This window comes from Mesoplodon bidens (genome assembly GCF_964165515.1).
Source record: "Mesoplodon bidens genome assembly, chromosome: 19".
In the NCBI taxonomy this organism is placed as follows: Eukaryota; Metazoa; Chordata; class Mammalia; order Artiodactyla; family Ziphiidae; genus Mesoplodon; species Mesoplodon bidens.
The window spans coordinates 45965444-45991709 of NC_138179.1; the positions used below are offsets into that span (position 1 = coordinate 45965444).

General features: G+C 38.0%; 1 protein-coding gene across 6 annotated transcripts in view; it reads right to left on the minus strand.

Moving 5' to 3' along the window:
* CEP95 (centrosomal protein 95) overlaps positions 1-26266 on the minus strand; it is a 66069-nt gene continuing 39803 nt past the window's right edge. For all 6 annotated transcript variants that reach the window (XM_081219726.1, XM_081219724.1, XM_081219725.1 and 3 more), the window contains 9 exons: positions 8501-8640; positions 7653-7742; positions 6407-6536; positions 5463-5632; positions 5276-5350; positions 3926-4078; positions 984-1130; positions 621-692; positions 1-332 (listed from right to left, as the gene is read on the minus strand). In XM_081219726.1, coding sequence (XP_081075852.1) covers positions 156-332; positions 621-692; positions 984-1130; positions 3926-4078; positions 5276-5350; positions 5463-5632; positions 6407-6536; positions 7653-7742; positions 8501-8640 — 1154 coding nt within the window. In that variant the 3' untranslated portion in view covers positions 1-155. The remainder of the gene's footprint in view (positions 333-620; positions 693-983; positions 1131-3925; positions 4079-5275; positions 5351-5462; positions 5633-6406; positions 6537-7652; positions 7743-8500; positions 8641-26266) is intronic.

Consider the following 26266-nt stretch of genomic DNA (forward strand, 5'->3'; position numbering starts at 1 on the left):
TAAACTTCAAGAAAATTTTTATTTTCAAAGTTATTTCATAAAAAGTATTAGTCAGTATATAGATAAGTTATTTAGAAATGATTCTTCTGGGTTAGATTGTTTACCAGGGCAGAGCTAGAATTGAGCCAGTAAAGTCCACACTTAGGAAGTTGGCCTCATAGGAAGGGATTTTTACTGTACTGAAAGGAAGCCAGATGAAGCCGAGATTTGAAGCGCTCAGCTTCCAATTCCCGGAAGAAAGCATCATCATCGTTCTGTGTTATCATGTACTGCAGCTGTTGAATTTCCTTCTCCATCTTAGATCTCAGTTCCCTCTTCACCTTATACAACATCTAAAAGAGAATTCATGTCATCCTGCTATTCACAACATTGATCCAGGCCCTCATGTATTTTTATTCCCTCTCCACCTTCCTGCTCATCAAGCTTCTGCAGTAATTGTAATAATTTCGCAGCAGCTCTTACGGAGACCTGAACAAGTAAAGTTAAAATAACAGAATACATGTTTTGAATCGTAGCTCGATCTTATTAGTATCCTCTCCATTGCCCTTAAAAAGTGTCGTACAGTTGTTTTCCATTTCTTAAAAATGTAAATAAATGATTTCTATCTTGTTAATTATTACCTGGGCCTGGGATTTCTCTCTGGCTTTGAGCTCTTGACGTTCCTGTGATATGGCTTCTGCCAGCAATGAAAACTGTTTACAGGGAAGAGAGAAAACCTTATATTTGTCTGTAGTCTAAATGTTAACAATTCTTATGTTCATAGGCTTAAAATCTTCCTTATTTTAATGGAAATAGGGCAATAGTCTGTACTGTGGTCAAGCACTAGCTTATTTTACCTTAAATTTCAGTCAGTCCAACCTGTATAGTGACAAGTTCCACATTAATCTGTGGAGGCTTACTTGTTCAGCAGACTAAGCTGATGTCTGACACTGGGCGGTCAGGATTAAGCACGTCAGAATGTAAACTAGCAGCGGTGAACCCACCTGGTCTTTATAGTAGTTCTCCATCGAGTCCAGTTCATTTTGGTGTTGTCTCTTTTGTTCATCTCGCTTTTCTTTGGCATAGTTTCTTAGGTCTCGTAATCTTTGCTTTTGAATTTGTAAACCTTCTTCAAACAGTTTCTTAAATATCTGCCAGTTATTTAGTCAGAAAAATAGTTATGGTGAATTTTCATGGAGGAATAAAATTCTGCCCAATTAGAGGTATGTAAAAACATCTTTGTGAAATACAATCAGTGTAAAGTAACAGCTTTGAGATATAATTCACATACTATAAAATTCACCCTTGTAAGATGTATAAATCAGTAGATTTTACTATATTCAAAGTTGTGCAACCATCACTGCTAACTGCAGAACATTTTCTTCACTCCAAAAGGAAACCCCATAACCATGAGCAGCCACTCCCCCTCCCTCCCCCTAGCAATCACTACTCCACTTTCTAGGCCTATAGATTTACCTATTCTGGACATATCATATAAATGGTATCATATAGTATGTGGCCTTTTGTATCTGGCTTCTTTCACTTAGCATACTTTTTCAAGGTTCATCTATATTATAGCATGAATCACTAAGAAATTCTTTTTTTCATTGCCACATAATACTCTACTGTATGGATATATCATACTTTATCAATTCACCAACTGATAGACGTTGTTTCCTCTTCTTTTTTTTTTTTTTTTTTTTTTGTGGTACGCAGGCCTCTCACTGTTGTGGCCTCTCCCGTTGTGGAGCACCGGCTCCGGACGCGCAGGCTCAGCGGCCATGGCTCACAGGCCCCATCGCTCTGCGGCATGTGGGATCTTCCCGGACCGGGGCACGAACCCGTGTCCCCTGCATCGGCAGGCGGACTCTCAACCACTGTGCCACCAGGGAAGCCCTGTTTCCTCTTCTTGGTTGTTATAAATAGTGCTGCTGTGAACATCTGTGTATAGTTACCTAGGAGTAGAAGTGCTGAATCATGTTTAACCTTTTGAAGAACTGCCAGACTGTATTCCAAAGTGGTTGCACCGTTTTATAACCCCACCAGCCCTGCATGTGTGTTCCAACTTCTCTACATCCTTGCCAGCACTTTTTTATTTTAGCCATCTTAGTGGGTGAGAGTTTATCTCATTGTGGGTCTGATTTGTATTTCTTAAATGACTAATGGTATTCAGCATCTTTTCCTGTATCCCAAAGATTCTTTACTACTTTCAGAAAAGACCTCTCAAGCAGCCTTGTATATAGGAAAAGAACCCTAGAGTAGAAACAAACACTGCATGTACACAACTGAGGGCCATGTGGTTATCATCTAACTAGGCCACAGGTACACAAATTGTTCAAAGGATTTGGATATGCTCACTTGTCCTCCACTGATTGATCAAGAATTCTTACTAAAGTACAGTCATGCATTCATCAGCTGGCAGTACTGCCTTAGTGTCAAATTACTTAACCTCTTAAAGCCTTAGTAGTATCCTCTAGAAATGAGGATAATAGTATGACCCATTTCAGAGTATTTAGTCCCGTTAAGTATAATTACCTTAATGTTTTACTCTAGAGATGAACATTATTGGTAGTTTGGAATCCCAAGCTTGATTAGGATGAGATAGCAAGTACCTTGTGGAAAGATCTCACAGCATTATCTGTCCTACATTATTTTCCTGGTTTTGAGTGGAATCCAAGGTCATCTAATCACACCTTAAATTCCTGTCTCTTACAACGCGCTCCCAAACCCCTAAAGCAGTTGTCCTGGAGAAGTACCGACACTTGGGAGGTCAGAGGGAATTAAGACCTCGCATTAAGATAAGGACAGTAGAGAAATACAGATGAAGAGGCACATGAAAAGATGCTCAACTTCACTAATTATTAGAGAAATGCAAATCAAAACTACAATGAGGTATCACCTCACACCAGTCAGAATGGCCATCATTAAAAAGTCTACAAATAAATGCTGGAGAGGGTGTGGTGAAAAGGGAACCCTCCTACACTGCTGGTGGGAATGTAAGTTGGTGCACCCACTATGGAAAACAGTATGGAGGTTCCTCAGAAAAACTAAAATCAGAATTACCATATGATCCAGCAGTTGCACTCCCAGGCATATATCCGGACAAAACTAATTTGAACTGATACATGAACCCCCTGTGTTCACTGCAGCACTATTCACAATAGCTAAGACATGGAAACAACGTAAATGTCCATCAACAGATGAATGGATAAAGATGTGGTATTTATATACAATGGACTATTACTCAGCCATAAAAAAGAACAAAATAATGCCATTTGCAGCAACATGGATGCAATTAGTGATTATTATACTAGGTGAAGTCAGAAAGACAAATACCATAAGATACCACTTATCTGTGGAATCTAAAATACGACACAAATGAACCTATCTACCAAACAGAAACAGACTCAGACACAGAGAACAGACTGGTGGCTGACAAGGGAGAGAGGGTTGAGGGAGGGGGTTGGGGGAAGGATGGAGTGGGACATTGGGGGTAGCAGATGCAAACTTCTATATATCGGACGGATAAACAACAAGGTCCTACTGTAAAGCACACAGAACTATATTCGGTATCCTACAATAAACCATAATGGAAAAGAATATATATAAAATAATGTGTATATATAATATATATACATGTATATATGTATAATATATATATTATATTCATATATATATGAATCACTGCTGTATAGCAGTAATTAACAGAACATTGTAAACCAACAACAATTAAAAAAAAAGACAAGGGCAGTAGAGACAGTAGACTGGGATGCACTACGGGGGTAATAAAATGAGGTGTGGGCAAGTCTGAACTCTAGCCAGCATTTTGGACTTGCATTTGAATTTTGGATTCACACTGCGACAAGAGTCACAAAGAAGGTGGTCCTACAAGGTAACAGACAAAATTTACCTTCTTAACTGGATTGGACAGAAAAGCAATATTTACCATTTCTTCCCGGGTCCTCATTCTCATCATTTTTGAATGCAACTGAACTCTATAATCATCATAATATTTTCGGGCACGAACACTCTGCTGCCGGTTTTCTTTTATCTTTGATTGGGTCAACTTCTGCTTATGAATGCGGTCCTTGAAGTCTTGCTAAGAAAGGGAAGGGGAAAAAGAGGTAAGGACAAGAGGAAGACAGACTCTGGTGTTCTCATGTGTCCCACTCCCCAACACGATGTCTTCAGGCAGTAAGCCAGGTATGGAGGGCCAGTAGCCTGCTGGCTGGGCATAGAGTGTGAAAGCCTGTCTGTCCCCAGAAATCCTTTAGTCTTTAGTAGGTTCATCACCTCAGTCAGAAGAGCTGTCCCACAGTCCCGTGGTTAGGACTCCACGCTCCCACTGCAGGGGGTGTGGGTTCAATCCCTGGTCAGGGAACTAAGATCCCATATGCTGTGCAGCCAAAAAAAAAAGAGCTGCCCCAATAAGCCCCCAAGGCTGCAGAGAGCAGCAACAATCCTCATGGACTGAGAATCTCATCTCCCCATTTCACCAGGGAGTCATCTAAGCCATACCCAGATGCCTGCTTAAAAGAAGTAGAAAACTGGCAATGCTCAAAGATGTTCAAGCAGAGCTTGAGTTAACAGAAGTATCTATATCAAAACTAAGGAAATTAGGTGATATCTTAGCAAAGTAGTGAGGGTGAAATGAAGTCATGTACACAAAGCCTTCAACTAGGTGTCCAGACACTTGTTTTCTTTTCCCCCACACCAGAGCCCCATATGCAGTTCCTGATGGCTTCCCCTTCTTTCTCTGGAACTGCTTAGAATTATAGTTCTCATTGCTTATCTCTATACTCAAGTTTCTTCCTCTGGCTTATTGTCTTTGATCTCTGTCCTCCCCCTTCATGATACTCAGAGGATAATGTTGTACTATGTACGACTCTCAGTCCAAATTATAATGGAGGCATAGACAACCTCAGCCTTCTATTTGGGACCTGAGAAAGAAGGGAGAGGACAAAAAACACTAAGTTATAACCACCTGGTACCTCGAAGAGGCTTGGAGGTAGAGACAGACCTGGATTAAAATCTCAACCTTGTCCTTGCTGATTATGGTGGGACCCAGGGCAAGTTAACATCTCAAAGCTTCAGGTTTTCCATTTCATAGAAAACGTTTCTATTATGTTACTATAAAGACTAAATGAAACTGTGTACATAAAGTACCTAGCACCTTACCCTCTCATCAATTTCGGTTAAAGACCTAAATACTTCCACAGGTAAGTAAGTGTAAGAGGTATGAGTCAGTGGGGATATTGCCCAGCTGGTACAAATAAAAGTAATTAATATAACTTACCAGTCTCTTGTTATGTTCATATTCTTTCTTGATAAGCACAGTAAGGAGGTCGTGCCTTCTCAAGGCTTCTTCTATCTTTAAATGGGATACAAGGAAACGAGGTCAATAATTCTATTCACTAGATTATCAAGGAGAAGCCTACCCCTTTCTGGTTTATATTCCTATGCTTAATTGACAGTTATCTTACTTCATCCTGGAGTTTCTTCTTTGATCGATTTTCTCTACATGCATCTTTTTTGAGCTGTTCAACCTGTGCAATTTGCTGTTTCCACATTTTGCTTAGTGTTTGACCAGAAACATAGAGAAATGGAAACTGCTCCAGCATCAGGGGCAGGAGACTGTGTTCATTCACTTTCACTGCAAGGTTAAAAAAAAAAAAAAAAAGATGCTCTTAATCTGAGAAACTCGCTGACAGCTTTTAAGAAGAAATCTCATCCCACCTTCCTGGGAGATCAAAGCTTATCTAAGTGATGTGGTTCTGAGCCTGAAAAGAACAATTCTAAAAGTGTGTTATTACTTTTGCATTCCTTCTCTGATTGGGATAGCCAATTACTAGTAAGGATGAAAATAACCTCAACATTTCTGATCGATGACATGCTGGTTTTGTGAAGTCCATCCTAACTGCTCAGCTGATTCAGCGCCTGGGGTGGATGCTGTGTGTGTGGTCAAACTGCCTACCAGGAGGGCTGATGAGTCTAAGTCTCTGTCTGATGGGATGTAGTTAGAAGGCCAGTGGTCTTTGAAACTGTACCCTGGCACCAACTGTCAATATAACAGGAGCTGGACAGGCCCTCTGCTTGCTTTGGAGCATCCCTTTGGTTCTACCAACTTCCCAGAAACAAAAGACAACCAGCATGAGTGAGCAGAGTGAAGCTAAAGCTGGAACAGCTGGTCATAGCCATCACATTCCTTTGGTGCCAATATATTGGTATATATTTAAGAGTTTTAGAGAAATGCCTTATTTAAGAGTTTTCTCTCTCTTTACAGAAATTTAGCATATGGCAGTGAGAGAAGAGGGAACTTTCTCCAGCTGACTGGTAGATGCTGGTTCTCAGCACTGTGTCCTTGGCATGTAGCACACAGTTTCAAAGGATGCCAGTTTTCCATAAAGTACAATTTTGTGGTTCTTACTTGGAACTGCTTTATTTGGCTTTGGCAAGCCACCTCTTGGACCTGGAGTTGTGGTTTTTCTAGAGTAAATCTTCCAGGGATGACTATGTTTTGGAGTTCCTTTATGAACAGTTGCTCTGTGTATTTTTTCCTTAGGAACAGATATAAAACAGAATAGAAATGAGAAGTCTAATAACTCTTTCATACATCATCTTAAACATTACATAGGGACAAAAATAGCTAACATAATCCCCAGCCAAACCACCTTACTTCAAATTTCTACAGTATGGGGACTTTCCTGGTGGCACAGTGGTTAAGAATCTGCCTGCCAATGCAGGGGACACGGGTTCGAGCCCCGGTCCAGGAAGATCCCACATGCCGCAGAGCAACTAAGCCTGTGTGCCACAACTACTGAGCCTGTGCTCTAGAGCTGCGAGCCACAACTACTGAGTCCGTGTGCCACAACTACTGAAGCCCATACACCTATAGCCCGTGCTTCACAACAAGAGAAGTCCCACACCACAGTGAAGACCCAACACAACCAAAAATAAATAAATTAATTAAAAAATTTTTTCTACAGTCTGGTTATTTACCTACTCTAAGTTAAATGCCTCTTTAGTTTCTGGCATCCTTTGGAATTTGAAAAAGCACTGAATCTTTTTCAAGTTTCATAGTTGCCATAGCCCCACACCCTAAATACAACTACTAATGATATTCTGATGTACTTGCTTCTTTTGACAACCTTTTCCACGTACATTAAAAAAGTTCTTAAACGATGTTTAGTTATAACCACACTGTATGCTATATTCTGTTTTATGAACATTTTAGCATAAGCTTTTTCTCCATGCTTTCATTTAGCTTCTGTAACTATTCTTTTGAAAGGCAACGAAAAGTTATGCTTTGGGTGTCTTCCAACCAGGCACGGAGCAACTGGGATTTCCTGTCTTCTTTTACTCTCCCTCTTTAACTAGACTATCTTTTAAAGCCTTGGTGAACTGATAAGCAATAGAAGCCCTTAAAAACTGATGGAAGTTTTAGGCAGGAGGGAAAAATACTAGTTTTGGGTACCATGTCTTGCCACATTTTAGCAACTTGCCTACCTATGAATAAAAGAAAATCCCACATCATGAAATGAAATTCTGCTTTTTTCTAAGGGGCTAATAATGATTAAGGCCCTGTTGATTTTTTTTCCTTTTAAAAAGATCATCTCTGTACTTTCCACTGATCTGATCAAATGGCATTTATTACAGTAGAGACTTTTACCCACTGTTTCCTCCTTGTCATTTATTCCTAGAGGTCCAATATTCTCTTGAACTTTATTTCTTCTTAGTTCCTTTTCAAATGCTTCAGTTATTGCCTACAGGGGAAAAGGCCATATGATATTATAGTTATTAAAAACATACAAATGAAAATGAAGGAAAAAAATCTAAGATCTGCCATTCCATTCACTTTTTTAAAGTTCCTTTCAGGCTATATATATCATTAAATACACATTATTTAACAGATATGTAATTGGGACATAAAACACAACTTTACATAATATATTTTTTTCTCACAGTTTCTGTAATTATTTTGATACACACTTGAGTTGAAGTTACATGTTATTTTAAGACATCTAAATCAGTTTGTTTTCACCATTATAAAACATACTGTAGCAAACAACTTAAGTGTTCTAAATTTATGCTACATTTCAAAATCCCTATTCCACAGTAGAAAGTCTTCCTTAGTAATCATACATTCTCCTGTTGAACCCTGTTTGGGCATTTTCATCCTATCTGTAATTCAAATAGCCAGTCACATTTAATCCACCTCAAATTCTCTTCATTTCTAAAGCTCTCTCTGAAAATGCCTGTCTACACGGATATACTTTCTTAACCCACTAGGGTACTGACTAAGCTATATCTAATAAGGTTAGTTTTTAGAGTTTCATGAGTACAAGTTTTATGTTCCCTAATGGGGGACGTAAAAGCTATGTCACATAATTTTGTCATCCACTCAGCTCAAGAATATTAAATGCATTTTAAGCCTTTAGTCAACAGCATGTTCACTGTAGCATTTGGCTAAGGGTAAATGGTAATGCCTGCTGCCTAATGGCAGTCAAGACATGGGATGTACCTTTGCTTGCAGTCGGCGGATAGCTGTTTCTTTTGGCTTTCGCTGCCTTCTTCTCTCCATGTGGAACTGTTTGTTTTTGTTAATTGGAGATGGAGAAAGTGAATGAGATCTGGAGGGTGGCTTTCTATGCATGGCAAGTCCTACAACACAAGAGAGACATGTACCATCAGTTTCTGACAGTCAGAAATGTTAAGTGGGCACCAAATAGTTGACTGTTACCAAATCCAAAGAGACGATGGATGTGCTAAATGTACTCTCTCCTATAACTAATTTCTGTTTGTTTATATGTTTAATCACACCAAGCAAACAGACTAATGCACATAATGTGTACTCAAGATGTCTCAAAGAAGTATTAAGGTTCTATATTCAATTTTGGGTTGAAAATGGAACAACATGTGGAATGCATGCTGCACACAAAGCCCTATACTTAGTACTCGTGGTGGTGGAGGAGAAAAAGCCATCTGAGCTGTATGTCTGCTATCCTTTTACCTATCTAGGTCCTGAGGAGGGGGCTGTAAGTACATATACACATCCTTATAAAGCAGAACGCTTATACGCAAAGGTTACTGTAGTTTAGCATTTTTAAGCAGTCCTGTTTCTTCCCTACTTAGCAATCTAGCCCTCCTAATTCCATACTGCCTAAGAGATCTAACGAATTACTTCCCTCCACAAACCTTTTTATGTTCCATCGTTTATAAATATGCTCAGGAATCTGCTAATTGTGAGCAGAGGAACTCCATGCGTTTTTGGAAAAGCAAATAATTCAGTATAGCTCTAAGGTCAAGGAAATTTGTTTGATACCCCTCTAAATAAATTTTCCCAGAAAATTAAAATGTCCCTGAGCTTTTATTTTTCTCTTCACTCTTTTAATTCAAATATTTCAAATTAATTTAAAACTTAAAGATGTTAAGTAAAACTGACTTGCATAATCTATTTTAAATGATGTTTTAATAACACTTTTACTATGTCCGCAATGTATTCTTCTTTAGAAACTGAAGAGCCAATAAAAATAACTTTTTAACTTATAATGTGTTTTTAAGATGGGATACAATGTACATGTCAGGGAAAACATGTAGGTTACTGGATGAGGGTTCCTAGAGATTACCTGAGTCAAATTTAAGGGAAGACAGATGAAATAATCAAGAGAACAAAAAAGTACTCGGAGTAAACAAAACAAAACTGAAAAGGAAATTTTGGATGAGAAATGGAATGCTTCTAGAGAAACAAGGGATGACCAAAGTCGATAAAAGTGAATGGAAAACATGCACAATTTTAGTTGGTGGAAGACAGGATAATTATTTGAACAAGCAGTAGGAAACATCTCCAATGATGTGGCAAACCAGAAACTGTCACGCATTGCTGACATGAGTACAAACTGGTGCAATCACTTTGGAGGGGAATTTGGCAATGGGAAAAAGTGTAAACTCCTCGGTCTAGCAATTCTAGTAGATATAGATCCTAGAGAAACTTCTGCACATATTTACAGGTTGTTCATTGCAGAACTGTTTGCAGTTATGAAATCTGGAAACAATCTATATGTCCCTGCAATGGGGGGGGACATATATATACATAAATAAAAATACATACTCATACAAATGGGGTACACTGTATGAACTCAGTCATGCAGTAGTTAAAATGAAGAACTGGATGTATCAACATAGATTTTTAAAACAATGTTAACAGAAAAAAAAGTTGCAGAATAATATATACCTGTATATTAAAAAAACATAATAGTATATTTAGACAAGTAACACAATGCTGTTAAAGTATAAAGACAGGGAGGAGATGGTCCAGTTCAAGATGGCAAAATAGAGGCTCCGGAACTCACCTCCTCCCACAGACACTGAAACCTACACTAAATATGGAATAATTCCCTCTGAAAGGAATCCAGACACTAGCTAAGTGACACATGAGAAAAAACCCACATCAAAAAGGGTTGTGGCACACCTTAATCTACTAGGAGCCATTAAGAATGAAGAAAATGGTGTGGACAAACACAAAGATTTGAGAGCCAACCAAGAGCTAGGGATGGGCTGAAAAGAGTCATCTCCTATGCAAGACTACTCCTTCGAGACTGGGAGAGTGGCTGTTTTACCTAATGCACAGAAACCAACACAGTCAGGAAAATGAAGAAACAGAAGAATACGTTCCAAACAAAAGAACAAGATAAAACTCAAGAAACAGATTTTGATGAAATGGATAAAGGATTTACTTGATAAAGAGTTCAAAATAATGGTCATAAGGATGCTCACTGAGGTCAGGAGAACAATGAGAATTTCAACAAAGTGAGAATTTTAACAAAGAGAAAATATAAGAAAGTACCAAACATAAAAAAATATTTTTAAAAAATAATAAAAGAAAATTTTAAGTACCAAACAAATCACAGAGCTAAAGAATACAATAATGGAGGTTGAGAGTCCGCCTGCCAATGCAGGGGACATGGGTTTGAGACCTGGTCCTGGAGGATCCCACATGCCATGGAACAGCTAGGCCTGTGCACCACAGCTGCTGAGCCTGCGCTCTGGAGCCCGCATGCCTGGAGCCTGTGCTCTGCAGTGGGAGAAGCCACCGCAGTGAGAAGCCCACGCAGTGCAATGAAGTGTAGCCCTTGCTCACCACAACTAGAGAAAACCTGTGCACAGCAACAAAGACCCAACGCAGCCAAAAATAAATTAATTAATTAAAAAAAAAAAGAATACAATAATGGAGTTCAACAGCAGACTAGGTGAAGTGAGAGAAAGCATCAGCCAACTTAGGGCAATGGAATTCATCCAAACAGAAGAGCAAAAACAAAAAACAATGAGAAAAAGTGAAGATGACTTAAAGGACTCCATCAAGTGGACCAATATTCACATTATAGGGATCCCAGAAGGAGAAGGGAGAAAGTGGCAGAAAGCTTATACAAAGAAATAATGGCTGAAAACTCCCCTAATCTGGGGAAAGAAACAAGACATTCAGATCCAAGAAGCCCAGAAACTTTAAAATAAGATAAATCCAAAGAGACCCACACTGAGACATATTATAATTAAACTGTCAAATTTAATTTGAGAGACTCTTAAAAGCAGTAAAAGAAAAGCAACTTGTTACATACAAGGAAACCCCTATAAGACTATCAGTAGATTTTTCATCAGAAACTTTGCAGGCCAGAAGAGAACAGCAAAATATATTCAAACTGCTGAACGAAAAACTGCAACCAAAAATATTCTACCCAGCAAAGCTGTCCTTCAGAATTGAAGGAGAGATAAAGAGCTTTCCAGACAAGCAAAAGCTGAATGAATGAGTTCATCAACATTAGTATAGCCTTACAAAAAATTTTAAAGGGACTTTTTTTTTTTTTTTTTTGGCTGCACTGCACCATGCAGCTTGTCGGTTCTCAGTTCCCCAAGCAGGGATTGAACCCAGGCCACGGCAGTGAAAGTCTGGAATCCTAAACACTAGGCCACTCTGTTAAAGGGACTTTCTCAAGCTGCAATAAAAGGGTGCTAATTAGTAACAAGAAAACATATAGAAAAGTATAAATCTCATTGGTAAAGATAAATAATTATTTAAATTCAGAATACTCTAATGTTATAATGATGATAAGTCAAATACCAAATCTAGTATGAAGACTGACAAACAAAAATAGTAAAAATAACTATAACTACAATAATTTGTTAATGTATACACAAGGGAAAAAAATGTAAAATGTGGCATCAAAAACATAAAATGAAGGGAAAGTAAAAATGTAGAACTTTAATATGTGTTTCAACTTATCACCTTAAAATATGCTGTTATAAATATGTTTTATATAAGCCTTATGGTAACCACGAAGCAGAAACTTAGATACACAAAACATTAAGAGAAAAATCTAAGCTACTATTAGGGAAAATCCTCAAGTCACAAAGGAAGACAGCAAACAGAATCCAATAGCACATTAAAAGGATCATACAACATGATCAAGTAGGATTTATCCCAGGGATGCAAGGATTCTTCAATATATGCAAATCAGTCAATGTGACACATCACATTAACAAATTAAGGAATAAAAACCATATGATCATCTCAGTAGATGCAGAAAAAGTTTTTGACAAACTTCAACACCCATTTACGATAAAAACTCTCCAGAAAATGGGCATAGAGGGAACCTACATAATAAAAGTCATATATGACAAACCCACAGCAAGCATTATACTCAATGGTGAAAAACTGAAAGCATTTCCACTAGGATCAGGAACAAGACAAGGATGCCCACTCTCACCACTCTTATTCAACATAGTTTTGGAAGTCCTAGCCACAGCAATCAGAAAAGAAAAAGAAATAAAAGGAATACAAGTTGGAAAAGAAGTAAACTGTCACTATTTGCCAATGACGTGATACTATACGTAGAAAATCCTAAAGATGCCACCAGAAAACTACTAGAACTAATCAGTGAATTTGGTAAGGTTGCAGGATACAAAATTAATGCACAGAAATCTCTGGCATTCCTATACACCAAAAGTGAAAAGCCAGAAAGAGAAATTAAGGAAACAATCCCATTCACCATTGCAACAAAAAGAATAAAATACCTAAGAATAAACCTACCTAAGGAGGCGAAAGACTTGTACTCAGAAAACTATAAAACACTGATGAAACAAACCAAAGATGACATAAACAGATGGAGAAATATATCATGTTCTTGGATTGGAAGAATCAATATTGTGAAAATGACTATACTGCCCAAAGCAATCTACAGATTCAATGCAATCCCTATCAAACTATCAATGGCATTCTTCACAGAACAAAAAAAATCTTACAATTCGTATGGAAACACAAAAGACCAAGCAATGTTGAGAAAGAAAAACGGAGATGGAGGAATTATGCTCCCCGACTCCAAACTATACCACAAAGCTACAGTAATCAAGACAGTATGGTAATGGCACAAAAACAGAAATATAGATCAATGGTACAGGACAGAATGCCCAGAGATAAACTCACACACATATGGGCACCTAAATTACAACAAAGGAGGCAAGAACGGACAATGGAGAAAAGACAACCTCTTCAATAAGTGGTGCTGGGAAAACTGGACAGCTACATGTAAAAGAATGGAATTAGAACACTACCTAACACCATACACAAAAATAAACTCCAAATGGATTAAAGACTTAAATGTAAGACCAGACACTATAAAACTTTTAGAGGAAAACATAGGAAAAACACTCTTTGACATAAACCACAGCAAAATCTTTTTTGACCCACCTCCTAGAGTAACGGAAATAAAAATAAAAAATGGGACTTAATTAAACTTAAAAGCTTTTTTTTTTTTTTTTGTACATGGGACTCTCACTGCTGTGGCCTCTCCTGTTGCAGAGCACAGGCTCTGGACACGCAGGCTCAGTGGCCATGGCTCACGGGCCCGGCTGCTCCACGGCATGTGGGATTTTCCCGGACCGGGGCACAAACCCATGTCCCCTGCATCGGCAGGCAGACTCCCAACCACTGCACCACCAGGGAAGCCCCTTAAAAGCTTTTTAACATCAAGGAAACCATAAACAAGACAAAAAGACAAGCCTCAGAATGGGAGAAAATATTTGCAAATTAACAGACAAAGGATTAATCTCCAAAATATACAAACAGCTCATGGAACTCAAAAACACAAAAAATTGAGTTAAAAAATGGGTGTTAGATCTAAACAGACATTTCACCAAGGAAGACACACAGATGTCCAAGGAGCACATGAAAAGATGCTCAACATTACTAATTATTAGAGAAATGCAAATCAGAACTACAATGAGGCATCACCTCATGCTGGTCAGAAGGGCCATTATCAAAAAAGCTAGAAACAACAAATGCTGGAAAGGGTGTGGTGAAAAGGGAACCCTCCTACACTGTTGGTGGGAATGTAAATTGATACAACCACTATGGAAAACAGTATGGAGGTTCCTTAAAAAACTAAAAACAGAACTACCATATGATCCAGCAATTCCACTACTGGGCATACACCCTGAGAAGACCATAATTCAAAAAGAGACATGCACCACAATGTTCACTGCAGCACTATTTACAGTAGCCAGGACATGGAACCAACCTAAATGTCCATCAACAGATGAATGGAGAAAGAAGATGTGGCACATATACACAATGGAATATTACTCAGACATAAAAAGAAACAAAATTGAGTTATTTGTAGTCAGGTGGATGGACCCAGAGTCCGTCACACAGAGTGACGTCGGAAAGAGAAAAACAAATACCATATGCTAACGAATATATATGGAATCTTAAAAAAAAAGTTACTGATGAACCTAGTTCCAGGGCAGGAATAAAGAGGTAGACATAGAGAATGGACCTTATGACATGGGGTGAGAGGGCGAAGCTGGGGCGAAGTGAGAGTAGCATCGACGTATACACACGACTGAATGTAAAACAGTCGGCTGGTGGGAAGCAGCCGCATAGCACAGGGAGATCGGCTCGGTGCTCTGCAATGACTTAGAGGGCTGGCATAGGGAGGGTGGGAGGCAGGCTCAAGAGGGAGGGGATATGGGGACATGTGTATGCATATGGCTGATTCGCTTTGTTGTGCAACAGAAACTAACACGGTATTGTAAAGCGATTATACTCCAATAAAGATGTATTAAGATAAATAAATTAATAAAATGATCAAAGGGAAGAACCTACAACCAAGAATACTTTACCCAGTAAGGCTCTCATTCAGATTCAATGGAGAAATCAAAGCTTTACAGACAAGCAAAAGCTAAGAAAATTCAGGACCACCAAACCAGCTTTGCAACAAATGCTAAAGAACTTCTCCAGGCAGAAAAGAAAAGGCCACAACTAGAAACAAGAAGAATACAAATGGAAAAGCTCACCATTAGGCAAACATACAGTAAAGGTAGGAAATCATCTGCATGCAAATATCATATCAAAACCAGCAATTGTGAGAAGAGGAGAGCAAAAATGCAGGATATTGGAATTGCATTTGAAATTAAAAAAACAGCAACTTAAAATAATCTTGTTTATATATAGACTGCTGTATCAAAACCTCACAGTAACCACAAACTGAAAATCTACAAAAATACATACACAAAAAAGAAAAAGGAATCCAAAGACAACACTAAAGTTAGGCATCAAATCACAAGAGAAGAGAACAAAAGAGGAAGGGAAGAAAACAGACCTACAAAAGGAAATCCCAAACAATTAACAAAAGGGCAATAGAACATACATATCAATAATTACCTTACACATAAATGGATTAAGTGCTCCAACCAAAAGACACAGACTGGCTGAATGGATACAAAAACAAGACCCATATATATGCTGTCTACAAGAGACCCACTTCAGATCTATGGACACATACTGAATGAAAGTGAGTGGATGGAAAAAGGTTTTCCACGCAAATGGAAATCAAAAGAAAGCTGAAGTCGCAATACTCATATCAGACAAAATAGACTTAAAGTAAAGACTGCTGTAAGAGACAAAGGACACCACATAATGGTCAAGGGATCAATCCAAGAAAAAGATATAACAACTGTAAATATATATGCACCCAACATAGGAGCACCTTAATATATAAGGTCAAAAAATACAGACATAAAAAGAGAAATCAACAGTAACATGATAATAGTAGGGGACTTTAACACCCCACTTTCATCAATGGATGGATTATCCAGATAGAAAATAAATAAGGAAACACAGGCCTTAAATAACACATTAAACCAAATAGACTTGATATTTATAGAGCATTCCATTCAAAATCAACAGAGTATACATTCTTCTCAAGTGCACACAGAACATTCTCCAGGATTGATTGCATGTTGGATCACAATGCAAGCCTTGGTAAATTTAAGAAAACTGAAACCATATCAAGCATCTTTTCCAACCACAATGCTGAGATTAGAAATCAACTACAAGAAAAAAACTGTAAAAAACACAAACACGTGGAGGCTAAACAATATGCTACTAAACAACCAATGGATCACTGAAGAAATCAAAGAGGAAATAAAAAAATACCTAGAGACAAATGAAAATGAAAGCATTATGATCCAAAATCTATGGGATGCAGCAAAACAGTTCTAAGAGGGAAGTTTATAGTGATACAATCTTACCTTAGGAAACAAGAAAAATCAGAAATAAACACCTAACCTTACACCTAAAGCAACTAGAGAAAGAAGAACAAAACCAAAATTCAGTAGAAGGAAAGAAATCATAAAGATCAGAGCAGAAATAAATGAAATAGAAACAAAGAAAACAATAGAGAAGATCAATGAAACTAAAATCTGGTTCGTTGAAAAGATAAACAAAATTGATAAAACCTTTAGCCAGACTCATCAAGAAAAACAGGAAGGGGGCCCAAATAAGTAAAATTAGAAATGAAAAAGGAGAACTTACAACAGACACCACAGAAATACAACGGATCTTATAAGAGACTGCTACAAACTAGATGCCAATAAAATGGACAACCTGGAAGAAATGGACAAATTCTTAGAAAGGTAAAATCTCCCAATACGGAACCAGGAAGAAATAGAAAACATGAACAGACCAATCACAAGTACTGAAATTGAAACTGTGATTTAAAAACTCCCAACAAACAAAAGTCAAGGACCAGATGGCTTCACAGGTGAATTCTATCAAACATTTAGAGAAGAGTTAACACCTATCCTTCTGAAACTATTCCAAAAAAATTGCAGAAGAACACTCCCAAACTCATTCTATGAGGCCACGATCACCCTGTTACCAAAACCAGACAAAGATACCACAAAAAAAAGAAAATTAGAGGCCAATATCACCGATGAACACAGACGCAAAACTCAACAAAATACTAGCAATCTGAATCCAACAATACATTAAAAGGATCATACAACACAATCAAGAGGAATTTTATCTCAGGGATGCAAGGATTTTTCAATAACTGCAATTCAGTCAGTGTGATACACATCAACAAATTGAAGAATAAAAATCCTATGATCATCTCAATAGATGCAGGGAAAGCTTCTGACAAAACTCAACAGCCATTTATGAAAAAAAACTCTCCAGAAAGTGGGCAGAGAAGGAACATACCTCAACATAATAAAGGCCATATATGACATATCTACAGCTAACATCATACTCAACAATGAAAAGCTGAAAGCATTTCCTCTAAGATCAGGAACAAGACAAGGATGTCCACTCTCGCCACTTATACTCAATATAGTTTTGGAAGTCCTAGCCACAGCAATCAGAAGAAATAAAAGGAATCCAAATTGGAAAAGAAAACTGTCACTGTTTGCAGATGACATGATACTGTACATAGAAATCCTAAAGATGTTACTAGAAAACTACTAAAGCTCATCAATGAATTTCGTAAAGTTGCAGGATACAAAATTAGTACACAGAAATCTGTTGCATTTCTGTACGCTAACAAGATCAGAAAGAGAAATTAAGGAAACAATCTCCATTTACCATTGTATCAAAAAGAATAATACACCTAGGAATAAATCTTCCTAAGGAGGCAAAAGACCTGTAACTCGGAAAACCATAAGATGCTGATGAAGGAAACCAAAGATGACACAAACACATGGAAAGATATACCATGTTCTGGGATTGGAAGAACCAATATTGTCAAAATGACTGTACTAGCCAAGGCAATCTACAGATTCAATGCAATCCCTACTAAACTGACAATGGCATTTTTCACAGAACTAGAACAAAAAAAATCTTAAAATCTGTATGGAGACACAAAAGACCCTGGATAGCCAAAGCAATCTTGAGAAAGAAAAATGGAGCTGGAGGAATCAGGCTCCCTGACTTCAGACTATACTATTGATACAAAGCTACAGTCATCATAACAGTATGGTACTCGCACAAAAACAGACATATAGCTCAATGGAACACGATAGAAAGCCCAGAAATAAACCCATGCACCTATGGTTAATTAATCTACAACAAAGGAGGCAATACTATACAATGGAGGAAAGACAGTCTCTTCAATAAATGGTGCTGGGAAAACCGGACAGTTACATGTAAAAAAAATGAAATTAGAACATTCTCTAACACCATAAACAAAAATAAACTCAAAATAAAGACCTAAATGGACCAGATACTATCAATATAGAACTCTTATAGGAAAACACAGGCAGAACACTCTGACATAAATCACAGCAATATCTTTTTCAATCCATCTCCTAGAGTAATGGAAATAAAAAATATAAATGAATGGGACCTAATTAAACTCAAAAGCTTTGCACAGCAAAGGAAACCATACACAAAACGAAAGCACAACCCAGAGAATGTGAGAAAATATTTGCAAACAGTGTGACCGACAAGGGATTAATCTCCAAAATTTACAAGCAGCTCATGCGGCTCAGTGTCAGAAAAACAAAAAGAAAAAAAGAACAACCCAATCAAAAAATGGACAGAAGACCTAAACAGACATTTCTCCAAAGGAGACATACAGATGGCCAAGAGACACATGAAAAGATGCTCAATATCGCTAATTATTAGAGAAATGCAAATCAAAACTACATTGAAATATCACCGCACACCAGGCCATCATCAAAGTCTACAAACAATAAGTGCTGGAGAGGGTGTGGAGAAAAGGGAACTCTCCTACACTGCTGGTGGGGAAGTAAATTGGTACAACCACTATGGAGAACAGTATGGAGGTTCCATAAGAAACTAAAAACCATATAATCCAGCAATCCCACTCCTGGAAATATATCTGGAGAAAAACGAGTTTGAAAGGATACATGCACTGCAATGTTCACTGCAGTGCTATTTACAATAGCCAAGACATGGAAGCCACCTAAATGTCCATCAACAGATGAATGGATAAAGATGTGGTACATATATACAATGGAGTATTACTCAGCCATTAGAAAGAATGAAATAATGCCATTTGCAGCAACATGGATGGACCTGGAGATTATCATGCTAAGTGAAGTCAGTCAGACAGAGAAAGACAAATAGCATATGATGTCGCTTATATGTGAAATCTAAAAAAAAAAAAAAAAAAAAGATACAAATGAACTTATTTACAAAACAGAAACAGAGTCACAGACTTAGAGAACGAATTTATGGTTACCAGGGGGAAGGGTCGAGGGGAGGGATAGATTGGGAGTTTGGGATTGACATGTACACACTGCTTTATTTAAGATACATAACCGGGCTTCCCTGGTGGCACAGTGGTTGAGAGTCCGCCTGCCGATGCAGGGGACATGGGTTCGTGCCCTGGTCTGGGAGGATCCCACATGCCATGGAGCGGCTGGGCCCGTAAGCCATGGCCGCTGGGCCTGTGCGTCCAGAGCCTGTGCTCCGCAGTGGGAGAGGCCGCAGCAGTGAGAGGCCCACGTACCGGGGGAAAAAAAAAGATACATAACCAACAGGGACCTACTGTACAGCACAGGGAACTCTACTCAATATTCTGTAATAACCTATATGGGAAAAGAATCTGAAAAAGAATGGATATATGTATAACTGAATCACTTTGCTGTACACCTGAAACTAATGCAACATTGTTAATCAACTATACTCCAATATAAAATAAAAATTTTAAAAAAAAGTCAAGGACCAGATGGCTTCACTGGTGAATTCTACCAAACATTTAAAGAATTAATACTAATCCTTCTCAAACCTTTCCAAAACACAGAAGAAGAAACACTTCCAAACTCATTTTACAAGGCCAACATTACCCTAAAATCAAAACCAGACAGGACGCCACAAAGAATTACAGACCAATATCCCTGATGAACACAGATGCAAAAATCCTCAACAAAATATTAGCAAATGAATTCAACAGTACACTACAAGTATCATGCACCATGATCAAGTGGGATTTATTCCAGAAATGCAAGGATGGTTCAGCATTCACAAATCCGTCACTGTGTACACATTAACAAAAGATAAAAATCATATTATCATCTCAATAAATAAATAAAAAGCATTTAACAAAATTCAACATCCATTCATTTTAAAAAACTTTCAACTGGGTATAGAAGGAGTGTACCTCAACATAATAAATGCCATATATGACAAGCCCATAGCTAACGTATTCAACAGTGAAAAGCTGAAAGTAGTTCCTCTAAGATCAGAAACAAGACAAGGATGCCTGCTTTTATTCAACATAGTACTACAAGTCCTAGACAGAGCAATTAGGCAAGAAAAAGAAATAAAAGACATCCAGATCAGAAATGAAGAAATATAACTCTTTACAGATGACATCATATTATATACAAAAAACCCTAAAGAAGCCACCAAAACTGTTAGAACTAATCAACGAATTTCGTAAAACTGCAGGTTACAAACTCAATATACAGTTGTTCCTTAGGGCACTGACTCCACGCAGCCAAAAATCCGAGTATAACTTTACAGATAGTGCTCCATATCCACAGTTCTGCATCCATGGACTCAACTGGCACTGATGATGTAGCAGTATAGTACGTATTTACTGAAAAAAATCTATGTATAAGTGGACCTGCACAGTTCAAATCCACATTGTTCAAAAGTCAACTGTACAAAAATAGTTGCAATTCTATACAATAACAAACTATCAAAGAAACTGGAGTTACTCAGTTTTCCTAGGTCTCTCCCATATATATGTGTTACTAAACTTTTGTTTTCTCCTCTTTAAAAAAATAAAGAGAGAAATTAAGGAAAAATCCCATTTACAATTGCTTCAAAGAGAATAATATACCTAGGAATAAATTTAACCAAGGAGGTGAAAGACCTGTACACCGAAGACTATAAGACACTGATGAAAGAAATTAAAGAAGACACAAATAAATGGAAAGATGATCTGTGTTCAAGGATTGGAAGAATTAATACTGTTAAAATGTGCATACTCCTCAAAGAGATCTACAAACTCAATGCAAACCCTATGAAAATTCCAATGGCATTTTCCACAGAAATAGAACAAACAATCATATAATTTGTTTGGAACCACAAACACCCCAAATAGCCAAAACAATCCTGAGAAAAAAGAACAAAGCTGGAGGCCATCCCACTTCCTGATTTCAAACTATATTACAAAGCTACAGTAATCAAAACAATATATTGGCAAAAAACAGACACAGAGCTTAATGGAACACAAAAGAGAGCCCCAAAACGAATCCATGAATATATGGTCAATTAATTTATGATAAAGGACCCAAGAATATACAGTGGGGAAAGGACAGCCTCTTTAATAAATGGTGTTGGGAAAACTGGACAGCCACATGCAAAATAATGAAACTGGACTCCTATCTTACACCAAACACAAAGATCAACTCAAAATGAATTAAGAGACTTGAACGTAAGACCTGAAGCCATAAAACTCCTAGAAGAAATAAAAGTAAGTAAAAAGGCACTAACCTGGCTGACATTGGCCTTGGCAATGATTTTTTGCATTTGACACCAAAAGTAAAGGCAACAAAAGCAAAAATAAAGAGGTGGGGCTATTAAAACTAATAAACTTCCGCAAAGCAAAGAAAACCACCAACAAAATGAAAAGGCAATCTACCAAATGGGAGAATATATTTGCAAATCAGGTATCTGATAAAGGGTTAATATTCAAAGTATTAACTCAACAGCAAAAAGAAAAAAAAATCCGATTAAAAAATAGGCAGAGGAACTAAACAGACATTTTTCCAAAGATGACATACAATGGCCAACAGGTACATGAAAAGGTGCTCAACATCACTAATGATTAGGGAAATGCAAATCAAAACCACAATTAGGTATCAACTCACACCTATGGGAATGGCTATCCTCAAAAAAAGCAAGAAATAACAAGTGTTGGAAAGGATGTAGAGAAAAGGTAACCCTTGCGAATCCTTGGTGGGAATGTAAATGGTGCAGCCATTATGGAAAGTAATATGGAGGTTCCTGAAAGAATTAAAAATAAAACTACCATATTATCCAGCAATTCCACTTCTGGGTATATATCCAGAAGCGAAACGAAATCACTACCTCAAAAAGATAGCTGCACTGCCAGGGTCCCGGGATCCAGGGACGGCTTCCCCGGGAAAGCGCACGGCACGCCTCGGGCTGGTGCAACGTCACGCCAGCCTCTGCTGCCGCACGCTCGCCCCACCTCCACGCCCCTCCCTCCCCTCGGCCTGAGTGAGCCAGAGCCCCCGAATCAGTGGCTCCTTTAAACCCGTCCTGTCTGAGCGAAGAACAGACGCCCTCCAGTGACCTACACGCAGAGGCGGGGCCAAATCCAAAGCTGAGACCTGGGAGCTGTGAGAACAAAGAAGAGACAGGGAAATCTCTCTGTGCAGCCTCAGAAGCAGCGGATTAAAGCTCCACAATCAACTTGACATACCCTGCATCTGTGGAATACATGAATAGACAACGAATCATCCCAAATTGAGGAGGTGGACTTTGAGGACAAGATTTAAGATTTTTTCCCCTTTTCCTCTTTTTACAACGAATTATCCCAAATTGAGGAGGTGGACTTTGAGAGCAAGATTTACGATTTTTTCCCCACTGTTCTCTTTTCGTGAATGTGTATGTGTATGCTTCTGTGTGAAATTTTCTCTGTATAGCTTTGCTTCCACCATTTGTCCCAGGGTTCTATCCATCCGTTTTTTTTGTTGTTGTTTTTAAAAAATTTTTTTTAATAATTACTTTTTTATTTTAATAACGCTACTATATTTTATCATACTTTATTCTATTTTACTTTATCTTCTTTTTATCCTACCTTCCCTTCCTCCCTTCCTCCTTCCGCCCCTTTCTTTCCTTCCTCCCTCTCTCCCTATCTTTCTTTCTTTCCTTCCTTCCTCCCTTCTTTCTTCCTTTTTCTTTCCTTCCTCCCTCCCTCCTTTCTTTCTTTCCTTCCTTCCTTCCTTTCTTTCCTTCTTTTTTTTCTCTCTTTCTTTCTTCTACTAATTCTTTCTTTCTACTTTTTCTCCCTTTTATTCTGAGCCGGGTAGATGAAAGGCTCTTGGTGCCGCAGCCAGGAGTCAGTGCTGTGCCTCTGAAGTGGGAGAGCCAACTTCAGGACACGGGTCCACAAGAGACCTCCCAGCTCCACGTAATATCAAGCGGCGAAAATCTCTCAGAGATCTCCATCTCAACACCAGCACCCAGCTTCAGTCAACGACCAGCAAGCTACAGTGCTGGTCACCCTATGCCAAGCAACAAGCAAGACAGGAACACAACCCCACCCATTAGCAGAGAGGCTGTCTAAAAACATAATAAGGCCACAGGCACCCCAAAACACACCACTGGACGTGGACCTGTCCATCAGAAAGACAAGATCGAGCCTCATCCACCAGAACACAGGCACTAGTCCCCCCAACCAGGAAGCCTACACAACCCACTGAACCAACCTTAGCCACTGGGGACAGACACCAAAAACAACGGGAACTACAAACCTGCAGCCTGCAAAAAGGAGACCCCAAACACAGTAAGATAAGCAAAATGAGAAGACAGAAAAACACACAGCAGGTGAAGGAGTGAGATAAAAACCTACCAGACCTAACAAATGAAGAGGTAATAGGCAGTCTACCTGAAAAACAATTCAGAATAATGATAGTAAAGATGATCCAAAATCCTGGAAATAGACAAAATGCAAGAAACAGTTAACAAGGACCTAGAAAAACTAAAGATGAATCAAGCATCAATTAAAAACACAATAAATGAAATGAAAAATACTCTAGATGGGATCAATAGCAGAATAACTGAGGCAGAAGAACAGATAAGTGAGGTGGAAGATAAAATAGTGGAAATAACTGCTGCAGAGCAAAATAAAGAAAAAAGAATGAAAAGAACTGAGGATAGTCTCAGAGACCTCTGGGACAACATTAAACACACCAACATTCAAATTATAGGGGGTTCCAGAAGAAGAAGAAAAAATGAAAGGGACTGAGAAAACACTTGAAGAGATTATAGTTGAAAACTTCCCTAATATGGGAAAGGAAATAGTTAATCAAGTCCAGGAGGCACAGAGAGTCCCATACAGAATAAATCCAAGGAGAAATATGCCAAGACACATATTAATCAAACTGTCAAAAATTAAATACAAAGAAATCATACTAAAAGCAGCAAGAGAAAAACAACAAATAACACACAAGGGAATCCCCATCAGGTTAACAGCTGATCTCTCAGCAGAAACTCTACAAGTCAGAAGGGAGTGGCAGGACATATTTAAAGTGATGAAGGAGAAAAACCTGCAACCAAGATTACTCTACCCAGCAAGGATCTCATTCAGATTTGATGGAGAAATTAAAATGTTTACAGACAAGCAAAAGCTGAGAGAGTTCAGCACCAACAAACCAGCTTTACAACAAATGCTAAAGGAACTTCTCTAGGCAAGAAACACAACAGAAGGAAAAGACCTACAATGACGAACCCAAAACAATTAAGAAAATGGGAATAGGAACATACATATCAATAATTACCTTAAATGTAAATGGACTAAATGCTCCCACCAAAAGACACAGATTGGCTGAATGGATACAAAAACAAGACCCATATATATGCTGCTACAAGAGACCCACTTCAGACCTAGAGACATATACAGACTGAAAGTGAGGGGCTGGAAAAAGATATTCCATGCAAATGGAAATCAAAAGAAAGCTGGAGTAGCAATTCTCGTATCAGACAAAATAGACTTTAAAATAAAGACTATTAGAAGAGACAAAGAAGGACACTATATAATGATCAAGGGATCGATCCAAGAAGATATAACAATTGTAAATAGTTATGCACCAAACATAGGAGCACCTCAATACATAAGGCAAATACTAACAGCCATAAAAGGGGAAATTGACAGTAACACATTCATAGTAGGGGACTTTAACACCCCACTTTCACCAATGGACAGACCATCCAAAATGAAAATAAATAAGGAAACACAAGCTTTAAATGATACATTAAACAAGATGGACTTAATTGATATTTATAGGACATTCCATCCAAAACCAATAGAATACACATTTTTCTCAAGTGCTCATTGAACATTCTCCAGGATAGATCGTATCTTGGGTCACAAATCAAGCCTTGGTAAATTTAAGAAAATTGAAATTGTATCAAGTATCTTTTCCGACCACAAGGCTATGAGACTAGATATCAATTACAGGAAAAGATCTGTAAAAAATACAAACACATGGAGGCTAAACAATACACTGCTTAATAACGAAGTGATCACTGAAGAAATCAAAGAGGAAATTAAAAAATACCTAGAAACAAAGGACAATGGAGACACGACGACCCAAAACCTATGGAATGCAGCAAAAGCAGTTCTAAGAGGGAAGTTTATAGCAATACAATCCCACCTTAAAAAACAGGAAACATCTCAAGTAAACAACCTGACCCTGCACCTAAAGCAATTAGAGAAAGAAGAACAAAAACCCCCCAAAGTTAGCAGAAGGAAAGAAATCATAAAGATCAGATCAGAAATAAATGAAAAAGAAATGAAGGAAACGATAGTAAAGATCAATAAAACTAAAAGCTGGTTCTTTGAGAAGATAAACAAAATTGATAAACCATTAGCCAGACTCATCAAGAAAAAAAGGGAGAAGACTCAAATCAATAGAATTAGAAATGAAAAAGGAGAAGTAACAACTGACACTGCAGAAATACAAAAGATCATGAGAGATTACTACAAGCAACTCTATGCCAATAAAATGGACAACCTGGAAGAAATGGACAAATTCTTAGAAAGGTAAAATCTCCCAAGACTGAACCAGGAAGAAATAGAAAACATGAACAGACCAATCACAAGTACTGAAATTGAAACTGTGATTAAAAATCTTCCAACAAACAAAAGCCCAGGACCAGATGGCTTCACAGGTGAATTCTATCAAACATTTAGAGAAGAGCTAACACCTATCCTTCTCAAACTCTTCCAAA